The sequence below is a fragment of the Pungitius pungitius genome, chromosome 9 (genome assembly GCF_949316345.1).
Source record: "Pungitius pungitius chromosome 9, fPunPun2.1, whole genome shotgun sequence".
Classification (NCBI taxonomy): domain Eukaryota; kingdom Metazoa; phylum Chordata; class Actinopteri; order Perciformes; family Gasterosteidae; genus Pungitius; species Pungitius pungitius.
The window spans coordinates 9594316-9613893 of record NC_084908.1 but is presented as its reverse complement, the minus strand read 5'-3'; the positions used below and the strand labels follow the sequence as shown (position 1 = coordinate 9613893).

Here is a 19578-nt window from a genome sequence, read left to right as displayed (position 1 = left end):
AATGTTGGCGGACCTGAGGCAACGGGTTGGGGATGGAGGTCTGAAAGGTAGGTAGAGCCCAGGTTGTTTAGGCCTTTTCAGGTGGCCAGTAATATTTTAAAGTCTATCCTGTATCTGACCGGGAGCCAGTGGAGGTTACGTAGGACCGGGGTGATGTGCTCGTAGCGGCGGGTGGAGGGGAGCAGTCGAGTGGTGGAGTTTGTGAAGTCCGGTGCTTGCACTGAGACACTTGTGTTCAGTCACCGAGGCTTCGGCTCGTCGGCCTATCAAGGCGACGCAGAGACGTCTAGTCTGCTCACGGCTCCTAGCCGTCATTGAGAGGCCTTGGTCACGAGATCACTCTGCTGCTACTAGCCAGTGGTGTTTCACTACATGCACACACACTTACAGTACAGCCGCACACACGCACACTTCTGGAATGACATTGTTGTTCATTCAGAGAAGCAGCTTGCTGTCGTAGCTGGCTGCGTTTGTTGTTGAAAGGTCCCCTGGGTGGAGATTCCTTTGGGCCTCAGTCATAAGGAGAGGCATCAATGGGAAACCAGTAGGGATAAATGAATGGGCCTGTGGTCAGGTGCTGCTTTGTTATGCGAGTGTTGCAACTGCTGAATGGTGAGCACATCACCCAACTGAGGGGTGTATTAAAGTAGCAAAATGCATGAAAGTACAATTCTGTCCATTAGAAGGTTTTCCTTTAGTAGGCAAAACTAAGTTGTTTCATAAACCAGGGCAACTTTGGTTTGACGGAGCTTAAACCAGTCAGTGTGCTGCAATCAGTATGTTGCATCACTAGTATTCCTTTAGATTCCAGATACATTCACTTGGTCAGGGTTAAAAATACAAGTCTGCCTGCTCACATGGTACCTAGTATCTTTCTACACAATGTTAGCATACTTTCCTTGACAGTGACTTATTCAAAGCAACAGGAACACCCTCGACAAAAAGTAAAGAATGTTTGTTGAACTTTCAACTAAAGATAGGGCTATTAAGCTACTTGAAAAACATTTTTTCATATTTTTGTTCTTATTCTCATAACATTTTGACAGCAATTAATGAATACAATGCTCCGTTGTCTGTGCCTGTCGCACAACTCTTATTAACCAGTGTAATCATTTCCCAGTTCCTGAATCTATGATTGATGATTCAGGTCTCCTGGCTGTCTACCTTTCTTACCTACCAGCCTACCTACCTACCTGTCTGCCTGCCTACCTACCTGCCTACCTACCTTACCTACAGGTGAAACTAGAATATCGTGCAAAAGCTCATTACTTTCAGTAATTCAAATTAAAAGGTGAAACTAATATATTATATAGACTCATTACATGCAAAGTGAGATATTTCAAGCCTTTAGTTGATATAGTTTTGATGATTATGGCTATATAATATAATATAGTATATATACACTAATATAATAGTTTCACCTTTTAAGTTGAATTACTGAAAGTAATGAGCTTTTGCACAATATTCTAATTTTTCGAGTTTCACCTGTACATACCTTTCTACCTACCTACCTGTCTACCTACCTACTTCCTAACTGCCTGTCTATGTACCTGCCAGGTTACATCGCTGATCACTAAAGTCTTCCACCAGCTGCTAGCTATGACAGCTGTGAGCACTAACAATAGCCATGTTTGTTGACATTCCGAACAATCATTTGGTGGGAGTGGCTCTGGTGGGAGACCTGAAGGGAAGGGGTTTCAGTGTTGCTGACCTGGCGTCTTTCTTCAGGACTTTTGGATGCTGCTAACTGCTTTCACAGGAAACAGGCAACACTGGGCTGGGTTTCTGTGTTGCATTATTAAGATATTAAACAGCCTTCTTATCTAATCTTTTTAAAACAACCAACATTGAACTTTTGAACATAGTTGGAATTCTAAAAACATTACAATTTTTATTTATAATGATAAAATAAATACAAAGTGTAACAATTGTTGTACGTAATCGTTTCAGACCTAGAATCAGTCATTAGGCACAAGTTTACTGCTTCGACTTTACTTGGTACGACAAGTCGCTTCAGGTCACTAATGTTAGCTACTTTAGATTCTACTACTGTTACAGATAAACATTTTCAACCACTAAAACCAGCAACTGAAATTGTAAAAATGTAATTCAGGGTTTATTTGAAAGGAGGATAGCAACGCGCAGACTAAGATGCACGACTCAGGCGACATGTTTTTGAAAAGTATTACAAAAGGTGTAGTAAAAGAGAGAGACAGAATCCAAAAACATATTCAGGTTGTATACTTAATCAAAATAACTAAATATCTATCTGGCCCAGAGTAAAGGGCGCTGGCACACTGGCACGCTTCACTAACGGTAAAGTCCAACTGACAACAAACACAGAGTCACAACACCACTTAAGTGCTCAAGGGGAGGGTGAGTGTACGAGACACAGGTGGGCACAATCGGGGAGGGGAGCTGCACTGGGACGACATGAGGGTTAGGGCAATCAAGACACCTGGAACCCTGGTTAAAAAATAACCTAACAAGCAGTAAATTCCACTTGTGGTAACAGTGGGCAGCGTGCAGGAAAGGATACATAAGTCTCGCACAGGGATAGGAAAAAAATCATTTTCCGTTGAACGTTGAACCGTTTTCATAAAAACACAGGTGAAATAAAAGTTACCAGCTGACCTCGGCTATCAACGAGCGTGGTTCAGGTCGGAGTTCCTCCCCCCTCCTGATGTGCAGGTCGAGGCAAACAGTTGGCTGCAGCTCTGCATCGTGCCACATTCCCTAAGCCTCGTCCGCTTTTCAGCAATCAAATCTAATTTGAGGGATTTAATCTTAAGCCCTCCAACAATTATACTCGATCCACTATTCTGTTTTTTTTTGGAAATACACAATCACATTTCGGTGGCTAAAGACATTTTAACTGCTGCTCTCACGTGACTTTAACCTCAAGCTGTTAGCATGTTATACATGACACATGTTTCAAGCTGAAAACAACACAACCCTGTTCATACTCATACCGTTTATTAGAAGGAGGAAATGCTGAGTGCAGTAAGCCGATGATCATTTGAGCGAATCGTTGACAGTGTCGGCTGTTCAAACCCCGCCTCTGTGTGTGTGTGGGTGGGTGGGTGTGTGTGTGTGTGTGTGAGCTGTTTAAATATACTGCTTGTCACCATTTATTGTACTTTTAGGAGCCAGTTGACTGTGATAGTTCATGAATATGTAATAAATTGCTGACACGTTTAACTTGCAATGTTGTGATGCGTCTTTTAGGTGCAATGAGTACCGTTTTGTACACGGATTATTGGCAGCAAGTACTTGAAGCTTTAAAACTCATAATTAATACCTCAATAAAAACAATTAGCCAAGTTAAAATCCTTAAAGCTAGAATGAGCTAAGTACTCAATAAAACAGCTCCTGTGCTTTGTGCAATAGGCTTTGAGAATGTGGGTTATTGAAGAAAACAGGAACCATGCAAGAACATCCTGCATCCCATGTTGTTCTAATTACATATCTAGCTTCCTGAATAATCAGGTTGAGAAAAACATGATGATGTTTTTAAATGAATATGGTGGAAATAAACTTTTGGTTAAAAGCTCCCAGGCTCCCATACGATTGAAGAAGGTTTCAGCTCTCACCTTTAATGACATCAGTTTGAAGGACATGTTAATGATATATTAACATGCTAAAATTTAGTGTTAAGTAAATAGTTACATCTCAGTGTTAAAGAGTTGTGAAGAATGATACAAATATTAACCTCACAGTAATCATTAATAATAAGATAATAAAGCCTGTCAATGTTTGTGTTAGTTCAAGTACCACCACAGTGGAAAGAACGCAAAACACGTGGTTACAGCTCGAATCTGCAAAGGACAAATCCACCCTGAAATAGAACATCACACCATTTTGAAGAATAAAGACGAGAACTATGAACACTGTCCCCTGAAGCAAGGAATCAGGACATCAAGATTTACTAATACTGACTAAACACAGCTCCCACAAATGAGCCCGGTTCAATCACCATCTGCACTGGTTTCCAACAGGACAGGAATAATAATTCAAGCAGGAGGGTCAGCTGTGGGTGCGCTAGAGGTTTTAAGGCTGGATTTGGGTGTGGAGGGTCAGCTGGAGCAGTGGCAAGGGTCTGCGGACCATAGTGGGGCTCTACTAGTGGTTTGCCCCCTTACCGCTTGTTGGGAGACTCTGGGGAGGGAAAAAAAGGCAGGCTCACTAAGAGAACTGGTTGGCCTCCAAATGCTTCAAGCTGCACATCTGATTTCTATCGGACTGGAGTGGATTCAATCTACTGTTTCCCCGTTCAAACTAACCATATAAATTCTTCACCCGTGTCACATCATGCAAAACATCTAAATTGGATTAGAAAAGAAGCCCATGTGTCTGTGGGAGTTTTTTTAATTTCATTTTTTACCTAGACCCTGGGCCATGATTTACGTGTAACCGGTTACATGCAATCAAAAAAATTAATGAAATGACCAGTTATACTCTAAAAAAATGGGGGGTAAATCTATCAAATTAAATCTGTTATGGTATGTATGTGTTTAGTCTAGAGATGGTTATGAATTGGAGCTTACGGTGGATTTAACTTTTAATCAATTGTTAGGCAGGACACAAAACAACAGTGGTGTGAGGACTGTCCAAATGTCCTCCAAACTGATGTGATTGGTTTTCTTTAAAACCATGAACTTCACTTGGTAATGAAATCCTAAGACTATGCTGATGATCAATCTTCCTTTCGTTTTATTTACCGTGTGTCTTATAAGGCCAGCTAGTAGGACACACTGCTGAAGTCTGAGAAGAAGTAGGCTCCATCAGCTGATTCGAAAAAGCGCTGGTGTCTTTTCGGGCCTGAGAAGGGCCCGTCTTGGGCTTTTCCCCCTGCAAGTAAATGGAGAGACGGACAGTGTGCCCGGTGTTATCAATGAAGCCAGCCTCTTGGCTCTCCAAAAAGTGCAGCTTGGAAGGCGTCCATGGCAGGGCTTTGGGCCTGGAGGTCTGTGTCGTTTGTAATTTATAACACTGAGGGAAATGGGCAAGAGGACAATATGGAGAGAAGTGGGAGAGAGGGAATGTGGGAGGAGGGGGATGGGACTGCTCGCTGCACAAGCAAGTGTCTCTGCTTCCCTGAGTGTGCTGCGCAGAGCCTGGTTACTAGGCTGACCAAGCTGGAGGGCTTCTGCCCCTCTCTGAGGCACAGCCTGAAAGGGCCTCATTTTTCCTTGCTAGTCTGAGGGAGGAGAAACTAAAGAAAGACATCAAAAAAAGATTAAATAGAATATTGACTGTAGACTGAACAAGATACAGGGCCTCAAGTAATAACGCTTTTGTGCCCAAAAAGTGGGCACAAAAGCAAAGGTAAGTTCAAACAAGCCGCACTGAAAATGAAATGAAAATGGCAAATTGGGCTGCATCCACGAGAGGGTCAAGGGGGAAGTGGGAGTTTCCCCATAAAGAGACGGGAGGGGATGCGTAGTGTGCGCCTAAATATGTATCCGGCGGCATGGCCAGAAAACGCCCATGAGAACGCGCCTCTGTCGAAAACGTCTGCGCCTTTTAGAAGCGTGTGTAAACCAGAATGCGGGTTTCCTCCATATGCCTGCTGGTGAAATGGCAGCAGTAATATGAGCCGGACGGCGACTTTGGCCAAGGACATGAGCTGAAAAGTTTTTTTTAACCACAACAATCACACGCTTTCATTGAACATGAAGTCATTACGCGTTCCAGATTAAGCAGCCATGCGATATTACAGTTACCGGAGGAAATCAAAGATGACATTGAATCTCCGACTCAGCGTTCATACTCCATTCCAGCAGTTATTTAAACTCTTCACTACATTACAATTAGTGGCATCAGGATTATTTCAAACAGACGTAGCAACAGCAGCGGGAATATCACTGTGAGGACAAGTACGTCACGCTTTGCTACAGCGCACAGTTAATACATTTCCACACCACTAATGGCTAAATAACACATCAACTTCGTAGACACTGAATTTTAATTTAAGCCCATTCAAGTGCGCTCGCAATGTGCGGGTGTAGTGGGCGGAGAAAGGCGCTGATTACCTGATGAACTGTATGTTTTGTAAATACAATGTGAGCTGAAGTATCCTAGGGAGGGCTTTCTGCGTGTCGGCCGTTGTGCTGGTAACACGTTTGCAAATGTACGTAGCTGAGGGCCACAGTGTTTGATAGCAAGCGCCTTTGGTTCCCATCAGAGGACTTGAAGGTGTCAAAGAGAAACCAGTGAATCCAAATGGATGTCTCTCATAGAGAATCACAACCTCTCTGTTTCATTATTGCACCGAACCGCCACATCTGAGTTACTTCCCCAACTGTTACCGAGGGGAACATGATATTCAGAGGCAGCCTTACAAATTTGCAGATTTCAGCCCTCACCACAGCACAGTGATCATCATCATTAGCATCTTTCTTCTCCTCCTCCTAATCATCATCATCAGACAACAGCACTAATAGCAGCAATTTCCCTTCATTTCACAAGAATGACAGAATGCACAACACCCAAATTACTATGATAAAATCTTAACGACATAACAGCAGTCAAAACAACATGTCGATTACTCTTCTCAAAAGACACAGAAAGAATTGGATTTCACTAAAGACTTTTCATTTTTTTTAAATTAATCTCAATTTTATGTCCTTTAGCGAGACAAGATCTGCCACTGAATGCAAAATGACCCTCTTTAAGTATTCCTCTTATGATGACACATTATCAAGAGAATTTTTACTTCTGGAAAGAGTTTCAGATGTTTGTAACGTCTTGAATTAATCTTTTATTGTATTCGTAATTGTATTTCCTGTTATGAGGTCTGCCATTGAATTGAATGAGGAGTGCCTTGAACCATTTAATCACTACTGTGGACATCCACCAGGTCTCACAAAGCTTGGGATCCCATAACCAAAGAAGAAATCTATAGTGTGATCATTTGAATAGAAGCAGAAACCTGTTCCTTTACACACATATGCAGTACTCTGCTGTTAGGGTAATACTCCTAACATTCTACGGTCTAGATAATCTGTGTGTGATCTCTGATTTGGGAAACTGCTTATTAAAAAGGAACGTGGGGTGGTTGCATTCTCAATTGCGTAATAACACATTTCCCTCAGTAGTGCATGACTACAGATCCTTGGCAACAAAAAAGTACCAAAGCCGCTCTTCAGAAATCATCACAGAGGCCACGAGAAACTACCGTAGCTGCTAAACGGTCGAGTGGTGAAGTTATTAAGAAGAAAAGATATGAGGCAACATATGCAACTATGCTGAAAAGAAATCTGTGCGCAGATAATACTTTACACCGTCAGGATTTCTGTGGAGAGATACCCAAACCAAAGAGACTGTAGAAATACAGAAAGACCAGTTTACATGCTGCAATAAGTGCCTGTGAAGAATCACGTTTTGGGTATAATACCGGACTTATTCTTAACTGGCTATATTTCAGTTGACGCTCAGAAGCAACCCATTGTGCCTTACAGAGCCGACGAGGCCAGATTACAAAGGTTTGGATCAAACGTCTTCCATGAAAGAAGTTCATGCAATTTGCTCTTCAAAGTGAGGTTTCAGAACATGTCATCTTCAATGCAACTAGGGCAGTAGCACGTTGGATTTTCTATTGCACCTTTTGTCGATTGCACACAGGTTTGCCAACTTGCAGAGATTGTGGGTTTAAGCATTTTCCAACTCATGCCAAATATAGCAGGCTGACTTTCACACCGTTGTTGGCGCAAACAACTAAAGCGGAGTCGTGCGGCCCGGGTAGCATCACATGGGGACACGGCCCGCTAAAAAGAAAACCTGTGTTGTCTTTGTGTTCAATGCGTAGTATGTGGGGTGCCCAGGAGAAAATATACATTAAGTAAAAGTCATAATGCCAGATCAGACAGGCTTTGGGAATGCACTGCGCCTGGATTCACACTCAACGGTTGTACTAATCGGGTCTTAAAAGCCTACTTCATGTTGTACCAGAATCTGAAGAATGTAGGCCAATTCAAAAGCCAGTTTCTAACACAACAAACTCTAGAGTTCAATCCAGACAACATCTAAATCACCTAAAGTTAATCATCAAGTCGCTTATTTTTATATCAAAATCCTCATTTGGAACAAATGAGAAAAGCACATTGCGTGAAATTCCTATATTGAGCATTACCTCCAATGTCAACAAGAGCATCCTGTGCTCCTGATGCATTAATGGCTTCAACAACATTAACTTTACACAGCATCAACCTACTACAACAATGAAGCTTTATTTACCGCCTGCAAACCACTAGTTTCTATTCAACAAGACTCAAATCTCCAATCACCAAAATCCATCAAAGCAAACATTTCATCCCACAAATTCTTTGTGGAAATTCTGTTGTTGTGGGGTGCTGATTCGTTTGTTCAGGTTTGCTTTGGAAAATCTCCATGGCCGTGCAGCGAAGCACATCAGGCGCTAGGGCCCAACATCAAACGCGTCGCTGGTGAGCACTTGTTGAACATTCTGCCGTACTGAGAGCAAGATATTTCCTCATGGTGTAAGACAAAGGAGTTCAGTAGAAAGATTGATTAATGACTTAATGACACAGAAATAAAAGACTACCTGAATCCTAACGTTGCTACACGTCTGACGTATGTATAAAGAGTGACTCGACTAAATAGGAAACTGTTTGCTAACTAAAAGTAAAGACCCTTTAACTGTTAGGGATCACCTAAAATACTTCCAAAAGGTTTCAAGTCACTTTAAAACTGTGCTTTTGGAAAAAAGAGGCTGTAGTATTCATGATTTGTAGGATAATGGACTAAATGATGCAAAACACCAGGTGGAACTGTGGAAAAGTTACCATGCAACAGGTTTCTACCACAGCAGTTTTTTCCTACTCTCTAAAAGTGATTCGCCAAATGGGTTGCATTAGAAGTAGTCAAACACTTAAATGACGCTCAATATGAAGATAATTAGCAACGTTTGTTATCTATGCCGTTTGCAAAATGACATTCCATAAAAGAGAGCAAATGCTTCCTCCAGTAGCACAAAGTACTGTGAAATGCAGGCTACCTTTGATTTGAGGTAATTAGTTGAGCGGCTGGCAGGAGTCTTGCTGAGTTCAGAGGGGTGTCCCTCATCAGGAAACATTAAGATTTCTTACCAACATAATGCCATTTAATCTGAGCACTTCGTGAAGCATTAGCAAAAACACACCGTTTCTAGACATTTGCCGTGATATGCTTTGCACAAACATCCAGGAAATACCACAGCGAAAAGTCTGCTGGTATTTCATCAAGGTCGACAGAGAAAGGAGTTTCACTTTAAGACAAAGCAGTGAGAAAAGAGACCATGAAGGCTGCTGAATCTGAATTAAGCATAGATTGGCCTATATTGCAGGAGGGAACTAGTTTAAGACGTGCCAGGCCTCATGTAGGCTCTATTACACCGGGGACCTTACCCTCCAACAGTGGAGCATGTATACCCTGGACTATAACACATTAGCTATGAAAAACTTCAACGGATAGCTTCAAAAGGAATAAGCAGGGTAACTACATCGACTTTGACACCAAGTTAGGCAAGTGGCCTGCCTCCCCCAGGGGCAGAAAACACACACAACCCGATGTGAGCCCTCTCAAACATCCAGACTAGATACCTTCCTTATCTCACAGGGCTGGTTACACTGCATGTGTGAGTGAGTCATTTTCACTTTAAGGAATGAAAAAAAGTCAGAAGGGCATTTAAATTCCTGCTTCTGACTCAACTGCTTGGTTCAACCCCCTAGCGGCCCTCGTTGACCCACTCATTAACCGGTAAACCTGCAGCTTGACAAGCAGCCCCTGGATGACAGTAATTGTTGCAGAAGGAGGGCAATTAATGAAAAGGTCACAAGTTTCCAGAGTGGTGTCCGCCTCGATTAAACAGCTCCTGAATGAATCTCGCCGTCACCTCTGACCTTAAGGTCCGGGGTTCAAGCCGGGAAAATCATAATGACGCCACAGTTGAGACCGGCACTTTATTTTCACCACCAAGACATTGTTGAGGGAATTCAGCAACAAATCCAACACAATAAAGAAAAACTAGACGACAAGTACACAAGGAGGTTTATACCAAATGCTCATTCACTCTAATGAGTTTTTTTGTCTTTCTCCCTTCCTTTTTGCTACAGACTTCAGGCGACTGTGCAGCTGCATCATATTAATTAACAATGACTTACGATACAAAGCACTTTGAACAGTGTGCGCTGCGACCAGAGCCGGATTGACGAGAACCTTTGACCCCCCCCGCAGCCCTCCCTACCACAGTTGCTTATGACTTCCATCAGAGCCGGATGGCGAGTTCCCCCTGGCTCAGCGCCAGCCGCAGAAGCACTCTGCGGCCAGACTGGACCTGCATGAACTGCTTGTGCCAACATGATGCACACATACAACAATCAGCAGTTCCCGAATCCAAACGGACCCAAGTAAAAAGCAACAGAGCAGATCCAAAATGCAGGCTGTTGTTCAACAGGTATCGTAGACAAATGACTTGGACAAAAACTGATATGCTAAAAATCAAAATACCTTTTTTTAAATATATTACTCCATACTACGTTACTCGCTCCACTGGATTAAGTACTTAGTGTTAATTTGATATTATTACTGCAATGTGTATTGTAACAGCTCCTTTACGAATAATGCATTTAAACTGCAATATTAATATTCCATCATAATTGATACTTAATACCAACAATGATAATTGGATCACAAAGTGTGTTCAAAGCAAACTATGAACCACTGGTTAAATGTGATTCTGCATCAGCACAGCTATTTCTGCAACAACAACAACAGATCCCACTGCTCCAAATCCCCTGCTCCTGTAGGCGCTAAATTGTATCATATTTATAGTTCTATTTAATGTCGCTAAGTGACTTTTGATTTCTTTATTTTCGTATCTGACTCACAAGTCAAGAGCAGCCATATCACTTAAAAAACAGCATGTCAGCCATCAGATCTTTACAGTCCCGTGTAAAAAGTGAGATATACGCAAGGATCAAGGATCATATCTCGTGATGATGTTACTGTAATCGTGTACCACAATGTGTATCATCTCATATTTATGTTCAACTTTCTTCGACTGAAAGAAGATAAATACAGTGAAAGGGAACGTGCTGCTTAATACTGTATAGTCAATGTGATGAAAACCAACACTACCCCCCCCCCCCAAAAAAAAACGAGTTAATTATGTAATGGAGAACTGAACATAATTTCTGGTAATGGAGCTTAATGATTTGCTCTGTTTTCCTCCCAATTAATCCTCCTAGAGCAACGCAACGCATCACTCATGATTTCCCCCTGTATTTTAGGTATTGAACAATCATTTGGTCTACAGGTGTGCCTGCGAGTCCCTGATTAGTTCCCAGTGAGCATCACTGGGCCTGGAGATAGCGGACTGGCATCTGATCTACACGTACTGTGAGGAGGAGCGCTATTCCAAACGCCAGGTACACCACGGGTGAGGTAAACAACGCTCTCAAATGCCATGCGCATACAAATTTTACACACACACAACACACGGGGGGGGCTCGAGGGTGTTAGAGGCTGTTATTCATTATCCACACGACGGCATTCCAGGGCTGGACAAAAGGAGTTATCGCCATAGAGGTGAAAAGGGATTCAAGCAGGTTCTCAAACAAGATGCCCCCACCTGATAACCTTAGCACTGCCGTTGCACCATTCCCACATGTCCTAATGCATTCACAAATGAGAGAGAGAGAGGCAAGGGGGGAGAAAGAGAGGAAAGAGCAAAAGGGCCAAATGTGAAGAGAAGGTACGAGGAGGAAAGCATAAGAGAGAGTGAGAGAGAGAAAGAAACCGTGTGAACATTAACACAGAATGGAAGCGATAAAGAAAGATAACAACAGCTCCTCAGGTGGCCCTCCTCACTACTGATGGCGGCTGCTTCAGAGCTTGGTGGGACAGGTGATCTAAGAAAGGTCCCAAACAACCCTCTTTTTCTCTCTGTTTGTCCTGGAATGTTCATGTGTGATCGAAGGGGACTTTATTCCTGAAGAGGTTTTTGAACATTCAAGATTCACTTGCACGTGTCCCCACAACGTGACTTTTGACGGACAGAGCATGACACATATTCAATACCTACCTGAAGTAATTCACCTGTCTACCCTCACAAATGCAAAGGGTGGACAGGTGAAAGGCAAACCATCTTGCGCAATGACCGTGGCCACCTGAGAGTCAAGGTTGAGGAGGTGGACCTCTTACTTTGGCAGCAGAATAATGAGATTTAAAAAAAGTCTTATATAAATAAATAGAAATAAGTCCACTCTATCTAGTTGTCTCACCTTTTTTAAACTCCTCCAGCATCGCGTCCAACTTGGTGTCATTGAACACAAAATGTAAGGGGTGGCTGTAAAACTTTGTGATGGTTTTGAGAGGTGTGCAATCGTCCGGGTCCACAAACGCCAGGTCCTTGACGAAGAGCAGGTCCACTATGTTGGACCTCTCGCCCTCGAAGACGGGGATGCGCGTATAGCCGCTCTTCATGATCTCGGACATGGTGTTAAAGTCCAGGGTACCGTCCCCGGGGATCATGAAGCAATCTCTCAGAGGTGTCATGACGTCCTCCACGGTCTTAGTCCTGAGCTCCAGCGCGCCCTGGATGATGTTCAGCTCCTCCTTCACCAGGTCGTTGTAAGGGTCTGTGACGCGCAGCATCTCCAGGAGCTTCTCCCGATTGTACACGGTCCCTATCTCCTGTCCCAGAAGGTAGTCGAGCAGCTTGCTCACCGGGTAGGAGGCGGGGAAGGTGAGCAGCATGAAGAACTTGGTGAGGAATATGGTGTTGGCGCCCACAGCGAGGCCGTGCCTGGAGCAGATGGCCTGTGGCACGATTTCTCCAAAAATGACTATTCCAATGGTGGACATGACCACGGCGATCAGCCCCGAACCGGCGATATCATCCAGCAGGATGGTCAGCGTGGTGTTCACCAGCACGTTCCCGAGCAGAAGCGAGCAAAGCAAGTAATTCCCTTGGCTCCTGACCGGCTCGATTTTTTTGGCGTAATTCTTCTCCTTTTCCGTGCCGCAGTTCTGAACTATCTGGAGCTCCATGGGGTCCAGGGCCATGAGCCCCAGGTTCAACCCGCTGAACATGCCCGACAGGCACAGCAACATGGAGATGAAGATGACCTGGAGCCAGAAGGGCAGCAGAAACTTTTTCTCCTCCACCACTATCACTTTGGTGTCGTCTCCGTCGTGGTAGATCCAGGTGTTCTCCGTCCACGGGTCGTACATCCCGGGCACGGCCGCCGTGGCGGTCGCGGTGGCGATGCACAGATAATACTCTTTACTCCTCTCGGTCTTCCGCAGCGGCTTGACCTCGATCTCAACCACCCCGGAGGTCTTTCGACTCACGATGATGTTAGGCAATATGATTATATCCGAGGTCCTAATGCCACAGGGATGCGAGCCGGACGGGTCCTCTTGGCTCTGGTTATCCCCCGAGGAGCTGTCAAGGATCCCCAGCGTCCGACTGCGCTCGTGTTCCGTGAAAGAAATTTTGGACCAGGTCTCGTTGTTGATGTTGTGCCCGTACACCCTCAATTTCACCCGAGAGCGCTCACTCACCCGCAGGTAGCCCTTATCCATGAAGGAAATGTCGTCCGTCTCCTCCAGTCGCAGCCCTATGATGACGGTCTCCTCAGACCCTTCCTTGCCACTTGTCGGGGTGACACAACAGCCGGTGACAGTTAAGAAAAGCATCGCCAAAGCTCGGACCCGGTTAAGTGACGCCATTTTTGCAGCGGTGGGTGCTTGGGTTAACGGCCCTGCCATATCGATAACCGTTGGCAACCAACGTCCTGAATGAAAAGGGCTTTTAAAAATCAGAGCCAGTCGGAGTCCGCCTTCATCTCCGCCGAGGGTTGCCGTGACTTGCGCATCGGGACCTGCTCGTTCCCACTACGTGTCCGACAGTGACGACTCGCCAGCGCAGGCTTATGGGCCAACTCGTGCCTCCCCCGATGTCCCCGAGACGGGCGACAGCAGCGGCCAATCGGTAGGGGCTCCGGGCCCGGGGGCGGGGCGTGCGCAGCCTCCTTGGCGAATCAAATTCCAAAACAAGTGAACCTCATGTTAAAGACTGTGGAGAAGCGCCGACTGACTTTTTAAACGTACATCGTAGTACAGCGGATCACATGACTGTACTCGATTACAATTTACACATCAATAAAGATGGACTCAGTAACATGAGATACTGCACAATATAGTGCAATGAACACCATAAAACACCTCAAACCTGTGCAATATAACCACTATGTGCAAAAACAACTATACTAGTTCTATCTGTATGTGTAATATTTTCTGTTATTGTGGAATATTTTAAATGTTTATCACTACTTATTTGTGATAATAGTTTTTCAACTTGTTTCTTGTACTATGTCTATGTTTGCACTTTAACCTTTGCCACTGTAATCCTGTGAATTTCACTGCCATGGGAGGAATAAAGGATTCTTATCTTATTAAAATATGCAGAAATAAATGTTACTTTATGTTACATGTATATTAAGACTGTCATGGGTGTTTACTTGACAACATGGTATTATTAAAATCAACATTAGAATACAAGTAAAGCATTTTCACCTTGTGACTTTCCATCAAAGATACGTGCCTTAATGTGGATGTAATTCATAGGCAGTTGAAACAAGTTCTACTTTAAACTTTAAAAAAATGTATCATTGTATTTGTAGACGACCTTATGTGATACTTGTGTAAAGAATCCACAAATAATATGTGCAAAATGGTATGAGGTTTATGTGTATTATGTTATTACACCAATGCAAACCCTGTCAACATACTGACTAAACAAATCAATTTCATTTGGTGTATTATTATATTGAGTGACCCACTGGCCCAAAGGTGCAAAAGTCGTCACGAATGCACATTCAAATCTCTAAGATAGCAGACAAATGGGACAAACATGTGTGTAAGAAGAAGGCACCGATGCTGTTCATGTTTATATACAGGTTTTGAAAATGGGTTTTTGGATGCTGTCTTGAGATAAAGACAAAATGTTGTTACTTCTTATTAAAAAGAACCATTTCAGTCTTTTAAGTATCCACGGAGCATTGATAAGACACATGTATATCTTTAAGTGATTCATTTAAATTGCTGAAAACTGGTCTTAGATGAATTAGTTAACAAGATACAAAATACTGACATTGCATAATATAAGTCAGTGCATTTGAACTGGTTCCGGTATTTATAGAAAGTGATGCTGGGCCCATATATCTCAGCGCTCATCCCACCATCATTTGCAGCAGGCAGCAGACTGTGTGCTGCAGCATCCCCCTGTGGCTGAACCTGGACTTTGTGTCTCCAGCTGAAGGACGAGCTCAAAAGGATCCACAATGCCTGCCTGTGTCAAGAGATCAACAAGGTATAAATCAGTCAGAGTTTAATACATTCAATTCTATTTAGATATTACTTGCATATCGGTTACATGCAAGACAGTCGGTAAGTCATTTAAAAAGTTTGAAAAGTAAATTCTCACCTTATTTGATTTCTAGCATTATACACCATTTAATATGCAAAAAAGTATTTGTAATGGCAGAACCTGTGGTTCACTGACCTTTCAATGCATTTTTACACCTGGTATCAGTACCTTTCAACACACACCAGTTGTGCTTTCAATATGCATTTTATAGCAGCTGTGCTCCCAAGAACAAGGTCAAAGGCCTTTTATTACTATGATTATCAACTAGGCGCGTTGATTGGAGAAAAAGTGTGGACACAATTTTCCTTCATAGGAGAACAAGTACAAAGGCTAAACACTCGGACCAATTGCGGTAAATCAGAGATTTTCCATTGCGTTCTTTTCTCCAAGACAAATTAAAATAAAACTCCTTCAAAAGCAGTATAAAATGTCATGGGTGTGTGTGTGCACGCAGGACGGCCACAAGCACTGATACGATGGCATTCCATTAGCTGAGAAGAGAACATTTCTTCCTGTTCAAGGTTTCTCAGCAGGACTCCACAGTCTGGTTATGACTCCAAGACAGCTGCTTGACCTTGTGCGAGTGGATGTGTGCGTACGTATGTTTGAGTGGGTATGTGAGTGTTTGTGTGTGTAAGGAATTGCAGGATGCGTCCTGGTGCACACATGTGCGAGTGACTATGTGCATAGTTTAGACAGTGGGGCTCTCTGGGTGTGTCACGCTCTTGTAACTGACACGACCAACACACTGACTTCTGGCCCTCAATGGAACATCACTCAAAAAGAGATATTTCCCAGAGTGAAGTTGTGACACAGACCTTAGTTACGGCTCCACAGGGCCCACTGCGGCCTCCCGCTGGCTTAAACGTGAAGTCGTCCATAAATCTGGACTGGGTCAGGATGGTGGCCACCTCTCCATCCACCTCCACCACATTATCAACCTGCAAAATACACATTTGTAATTGCTTGCATACAATGCATGAGCTGAAGATATTGGGGGTTTTCTTCAATGTGGGACGTGCAGACCTTGAATGTGTATTGACAGTCAAACTGGAAGCTGTCTTCTACACCTGTAATGCTCCCGTTATATATGACATGACTTGGTTTGGTGTTGCCTTTGGGGACCTTGAACAGGCGGTATGTGGCAGAGACAAACTTGAAATCCCCTGTATTGCCAGAAGAGGTAAGAAAGAATTGTGAAATGCATTAGTCAATCTCAGCAATCAAGTTTGGTGTACTACATCCCCTGAACAATTGACAATAACGTTGCACCAACAAAACAGTGATAATTGGTTTAGTAGAATCCAGTTGAATGTATGTTAAACATTAACCAGATCTGTGCAGCACAGATTAAAACCAACATTAGCTTTGTAAATATTAATGATGAAAAGTAAACGAAGATAATAATTATAATTTAACAAAAGGTACCGACAACACTGTTGTGACTTTAGTTACTAACATCCCTCCAGCTGGAAATATATAAATATACACTCAAGTTGAAATTAACAGAATTAAATAAGTATTGTTTTTGCATGTGGTTGCAGTTTTGCTCATCTCTCTAAAATTAATAATAATTACTGAAAAACATTGTTTTGATGTAGAAACAAGAAAAAAGTAATAGAGAGCAACTGGTAATATTTTGGTTATATTTGTGATAAAATTTGTCCCATGAATTCCCAACTTTCAGTGCCTTAACAAGGCATTCACTAAAACAGTGATTCTCAACCGTTTTTGAATGGGAAAATAAAACTTAAAAAAAAAAAATCATCCTGTGATTTTATTTCGAAGGGAAATTGGGTTTTAGGATAATTAAACATCCTGAATATGAAATTCAGCTTATGAACTTGATTTTGAATAAATTTTAGATGTTGAGAATGTTCCTCGATTTGGGTCGCGGCTTGTCATTAAGGGGTGATGGTGGGTCCCGGAGCCAGACCAGTTGAGAACCACTGCACTAAAAAGTGCTATTGATGCCTTCTATACATAAAGAAAAAGAGGAAATATTAAAGAAAACAGTGAATCCAACCTAAAACGTCCTGCAGCTTTTCGTTGTCTACAGTGATGACGCTGGCTGTCACCAGCCGGGGTGGGCTGAAGCCCACTTCTTCAGCCAATTGCAGCAGATCTTTCCACCAGAGTGCTCCACCAAGACATTCGCCTGTCAGGAAGAACTACATTGTGATAATCTGGCACGTGGCTTTGAGCTTTTCTGGCAGAAGGATATTCATTTGACGCACCCCACAGAACTTTGTGATTTTTAATTTCCTCTGTTAGTCTTCCACTGCTGTAAACATCACTGAAGTACAGCTCACCTCCATCCTAAAGACAATATATGTATTGAATTGCAATGCAAACTACATCTTGGCCTCGGCATCGTTTGAAGGGTTAATGAGATTCGAAAGGTCAACTCGAGGCAGTGTACCTTGAGTACGCTGTAGGCTTCAGCCAGAACTCTCTTCTTGTCTGGTGATAGATTCACCACGCAGTTGGAACTGTGGCAGAAACTCCGCTTTACAACTTGATTTCTTCAGTTACAAAGCAGAAAATAATGAAACAAAGAGAGTAAATGACTACGCACATAATGATGTCAAAAGAGTTCTTTTCCAAACCCGCTTCTGTCAGGGCCTCAATGTAGCCCTGGACGAAACTAACATTGGGCTTCTTGTAGCCAAACGCTTTGATGTGATGGTCCACATATGCCCTGGCCACATCAAGCTAGAAGAGAGCACACTGTTTCATTTAAAGCTGCATGAGTCTTAGTTAGATCGTGGATACCAGGGAGCAAAATGCTGTTCCATCTAATTCCACAATGGAATTCTTTCTGTATACATCATTGTCGGCATACCGAGCCGTAAGGCCATAATGTGATGCCCACGTCCATTACCTGGTCCTCGGTCATGTCAATGCCAGTGACGTGGCCGGTCTCGCCCACCAGCTGGCTCAGCATGTAGCAGTCCCTTCCACTTCCACTGCCCAGGTCCAGAACCCTGCAGCCCTCCAGACACTCTGGCACCACCAGACCGCAGCCATAGTACCTGAGGCAAAAGCACATCCGCTGTGAGCCCCTGTGGATCAGTGATGGTGGAGGTGTGAGCACCTGGGAGTGCGTGACAGAAGTCCAGGGACCTGTCGGTCACGTCGGGGTGCACTTTCTCCAAAGCCCGGCGGATGAAGGCAGGCACGGCTTTGGCAGGAGCAATGCAAGCATTGCTCTTTAGGTCTGAGGTATTCTTCAGCACCTTGCCATAGTAATCCTGTTAAGGGAAGAAAAAGCCATCGGTGATTGGCAGAAGTGAGTTTGGGTCGGTGCAATACGTCATGCTACGTCATACATGCTAAAGCGAAGGTAAACTAAAAGCAGCACTAGCAACCACTGTGACGTGTTCGGTGTAGCAGGTGATGCACGTCGTACCTTGACGTCCACGTGGATGGCGGAATCGACGAAGGCTCCCAAGCGTGCGCTTTGAAAATAAAAGTGTTTTGTTACGTTCACTTCAACGTGCACGAAACGCTACGTCACCGTTAGCCGCTAGCTCCTAACGGCGAACTAACAACTTAGTTATTACAAGTAGCGTATTTAGCTAACGTTACCGTAACTTTAATGTTTCTAACACGTCACTAATATCATCTCACGACAACGTATCGTGGAAATAACACGATACGATACAAAAAAGAGACGGTTATTTTCTGACCTGTTTTCCTCAGCCATTGCAGTGGATAGTGGGTTAAAGTCCACTCTTGATACATGAAGGCTTTCCGCAGTGAGTTGGCTTCCTTCTGAATCCCGTTCTTATGTCACTAACGTGGGGGGGTTTCGCGCGTGCGATCTGACTGACTGCTGCTGTGAGTCGCGTGGGTCCTTGGGTGGCTTCTCAGTGACGTCACTGAAGGTGGGTGTGCGTGTCTGTCAATAGTCCCTCCTGTGCGGGACGTTTATGATGGTGGAGGGTGACGCATTTTTCACTGAAGGAGGCTTCGCTGGACCAGGGTCACGTGTCCATTTTTTTTTTTAGGATTTCCCAAATATATGTTACTTCTTTTCGTTCTATAAGACATTGAATTGGGGATAATAAGTAAAGAGTAGTTCCATTTGCCACGTATTGTTGTGCTTAAATATATTTTGATGAAAAGTATTTTTTTGG

General features: G+C 43.4%; 2 protein-coding genes across 3 annotated transcripts in view; both read right to left on the bottom strand.

Moving 5' to 3' along the window:
• Nucleotides 1-14607, bottom strand: part of cnnm2b (cyclin and CBS domain divalent metal cation transport mediator 2b) — a 34242-nt gene extending 19635 nt beyond the window's left edge. For both annotated transcript variants that reach the window (XM_037471260.2, XM_037471261.2), the window contains exon 1: nt 12285-14607. In XM_037471260.2, coding sequence (XP_037327157.1) covers nt 12285-13776 — 1492 coding nt within the window. In that variant the 5' untranslated portion in view covers nt 13777-14607. The remainder of the gene's footprint in view (nt 1-12284) is intronic.
• A 337-nt stretch (nt 14608-14944) lies between these two features.
• Nucleotides 14945-19362, bottom strand: as3mt (arsenite methyltransferase). The gene is made up of 11 exons (XM_037471269.2): nt 19129-19362; nt 18849-18897; nt 18563-18690; nt 18321-18471; nt 18015-18151; nt 17859-17928; nt 17674-17755; nt 17463-17594; nt 16463-16602; nt 16255-16377; nt 14945-15358 (listed from the first exon to the last, which is right to left on the bottom strand). Exons 1-11 carry the CDS (start codon nt 19143-19145, stop codon nt 15251-15253), a joined length of 1137 nt encoding a protein of 378 aa, XP_037327166.2. The 5' UTR covers nt 19146-19362; the 3' UTR covers nt 14945-15250.
• Between the last annotated feature and the right edge of the window lie 216 nt (nt 19363-19578).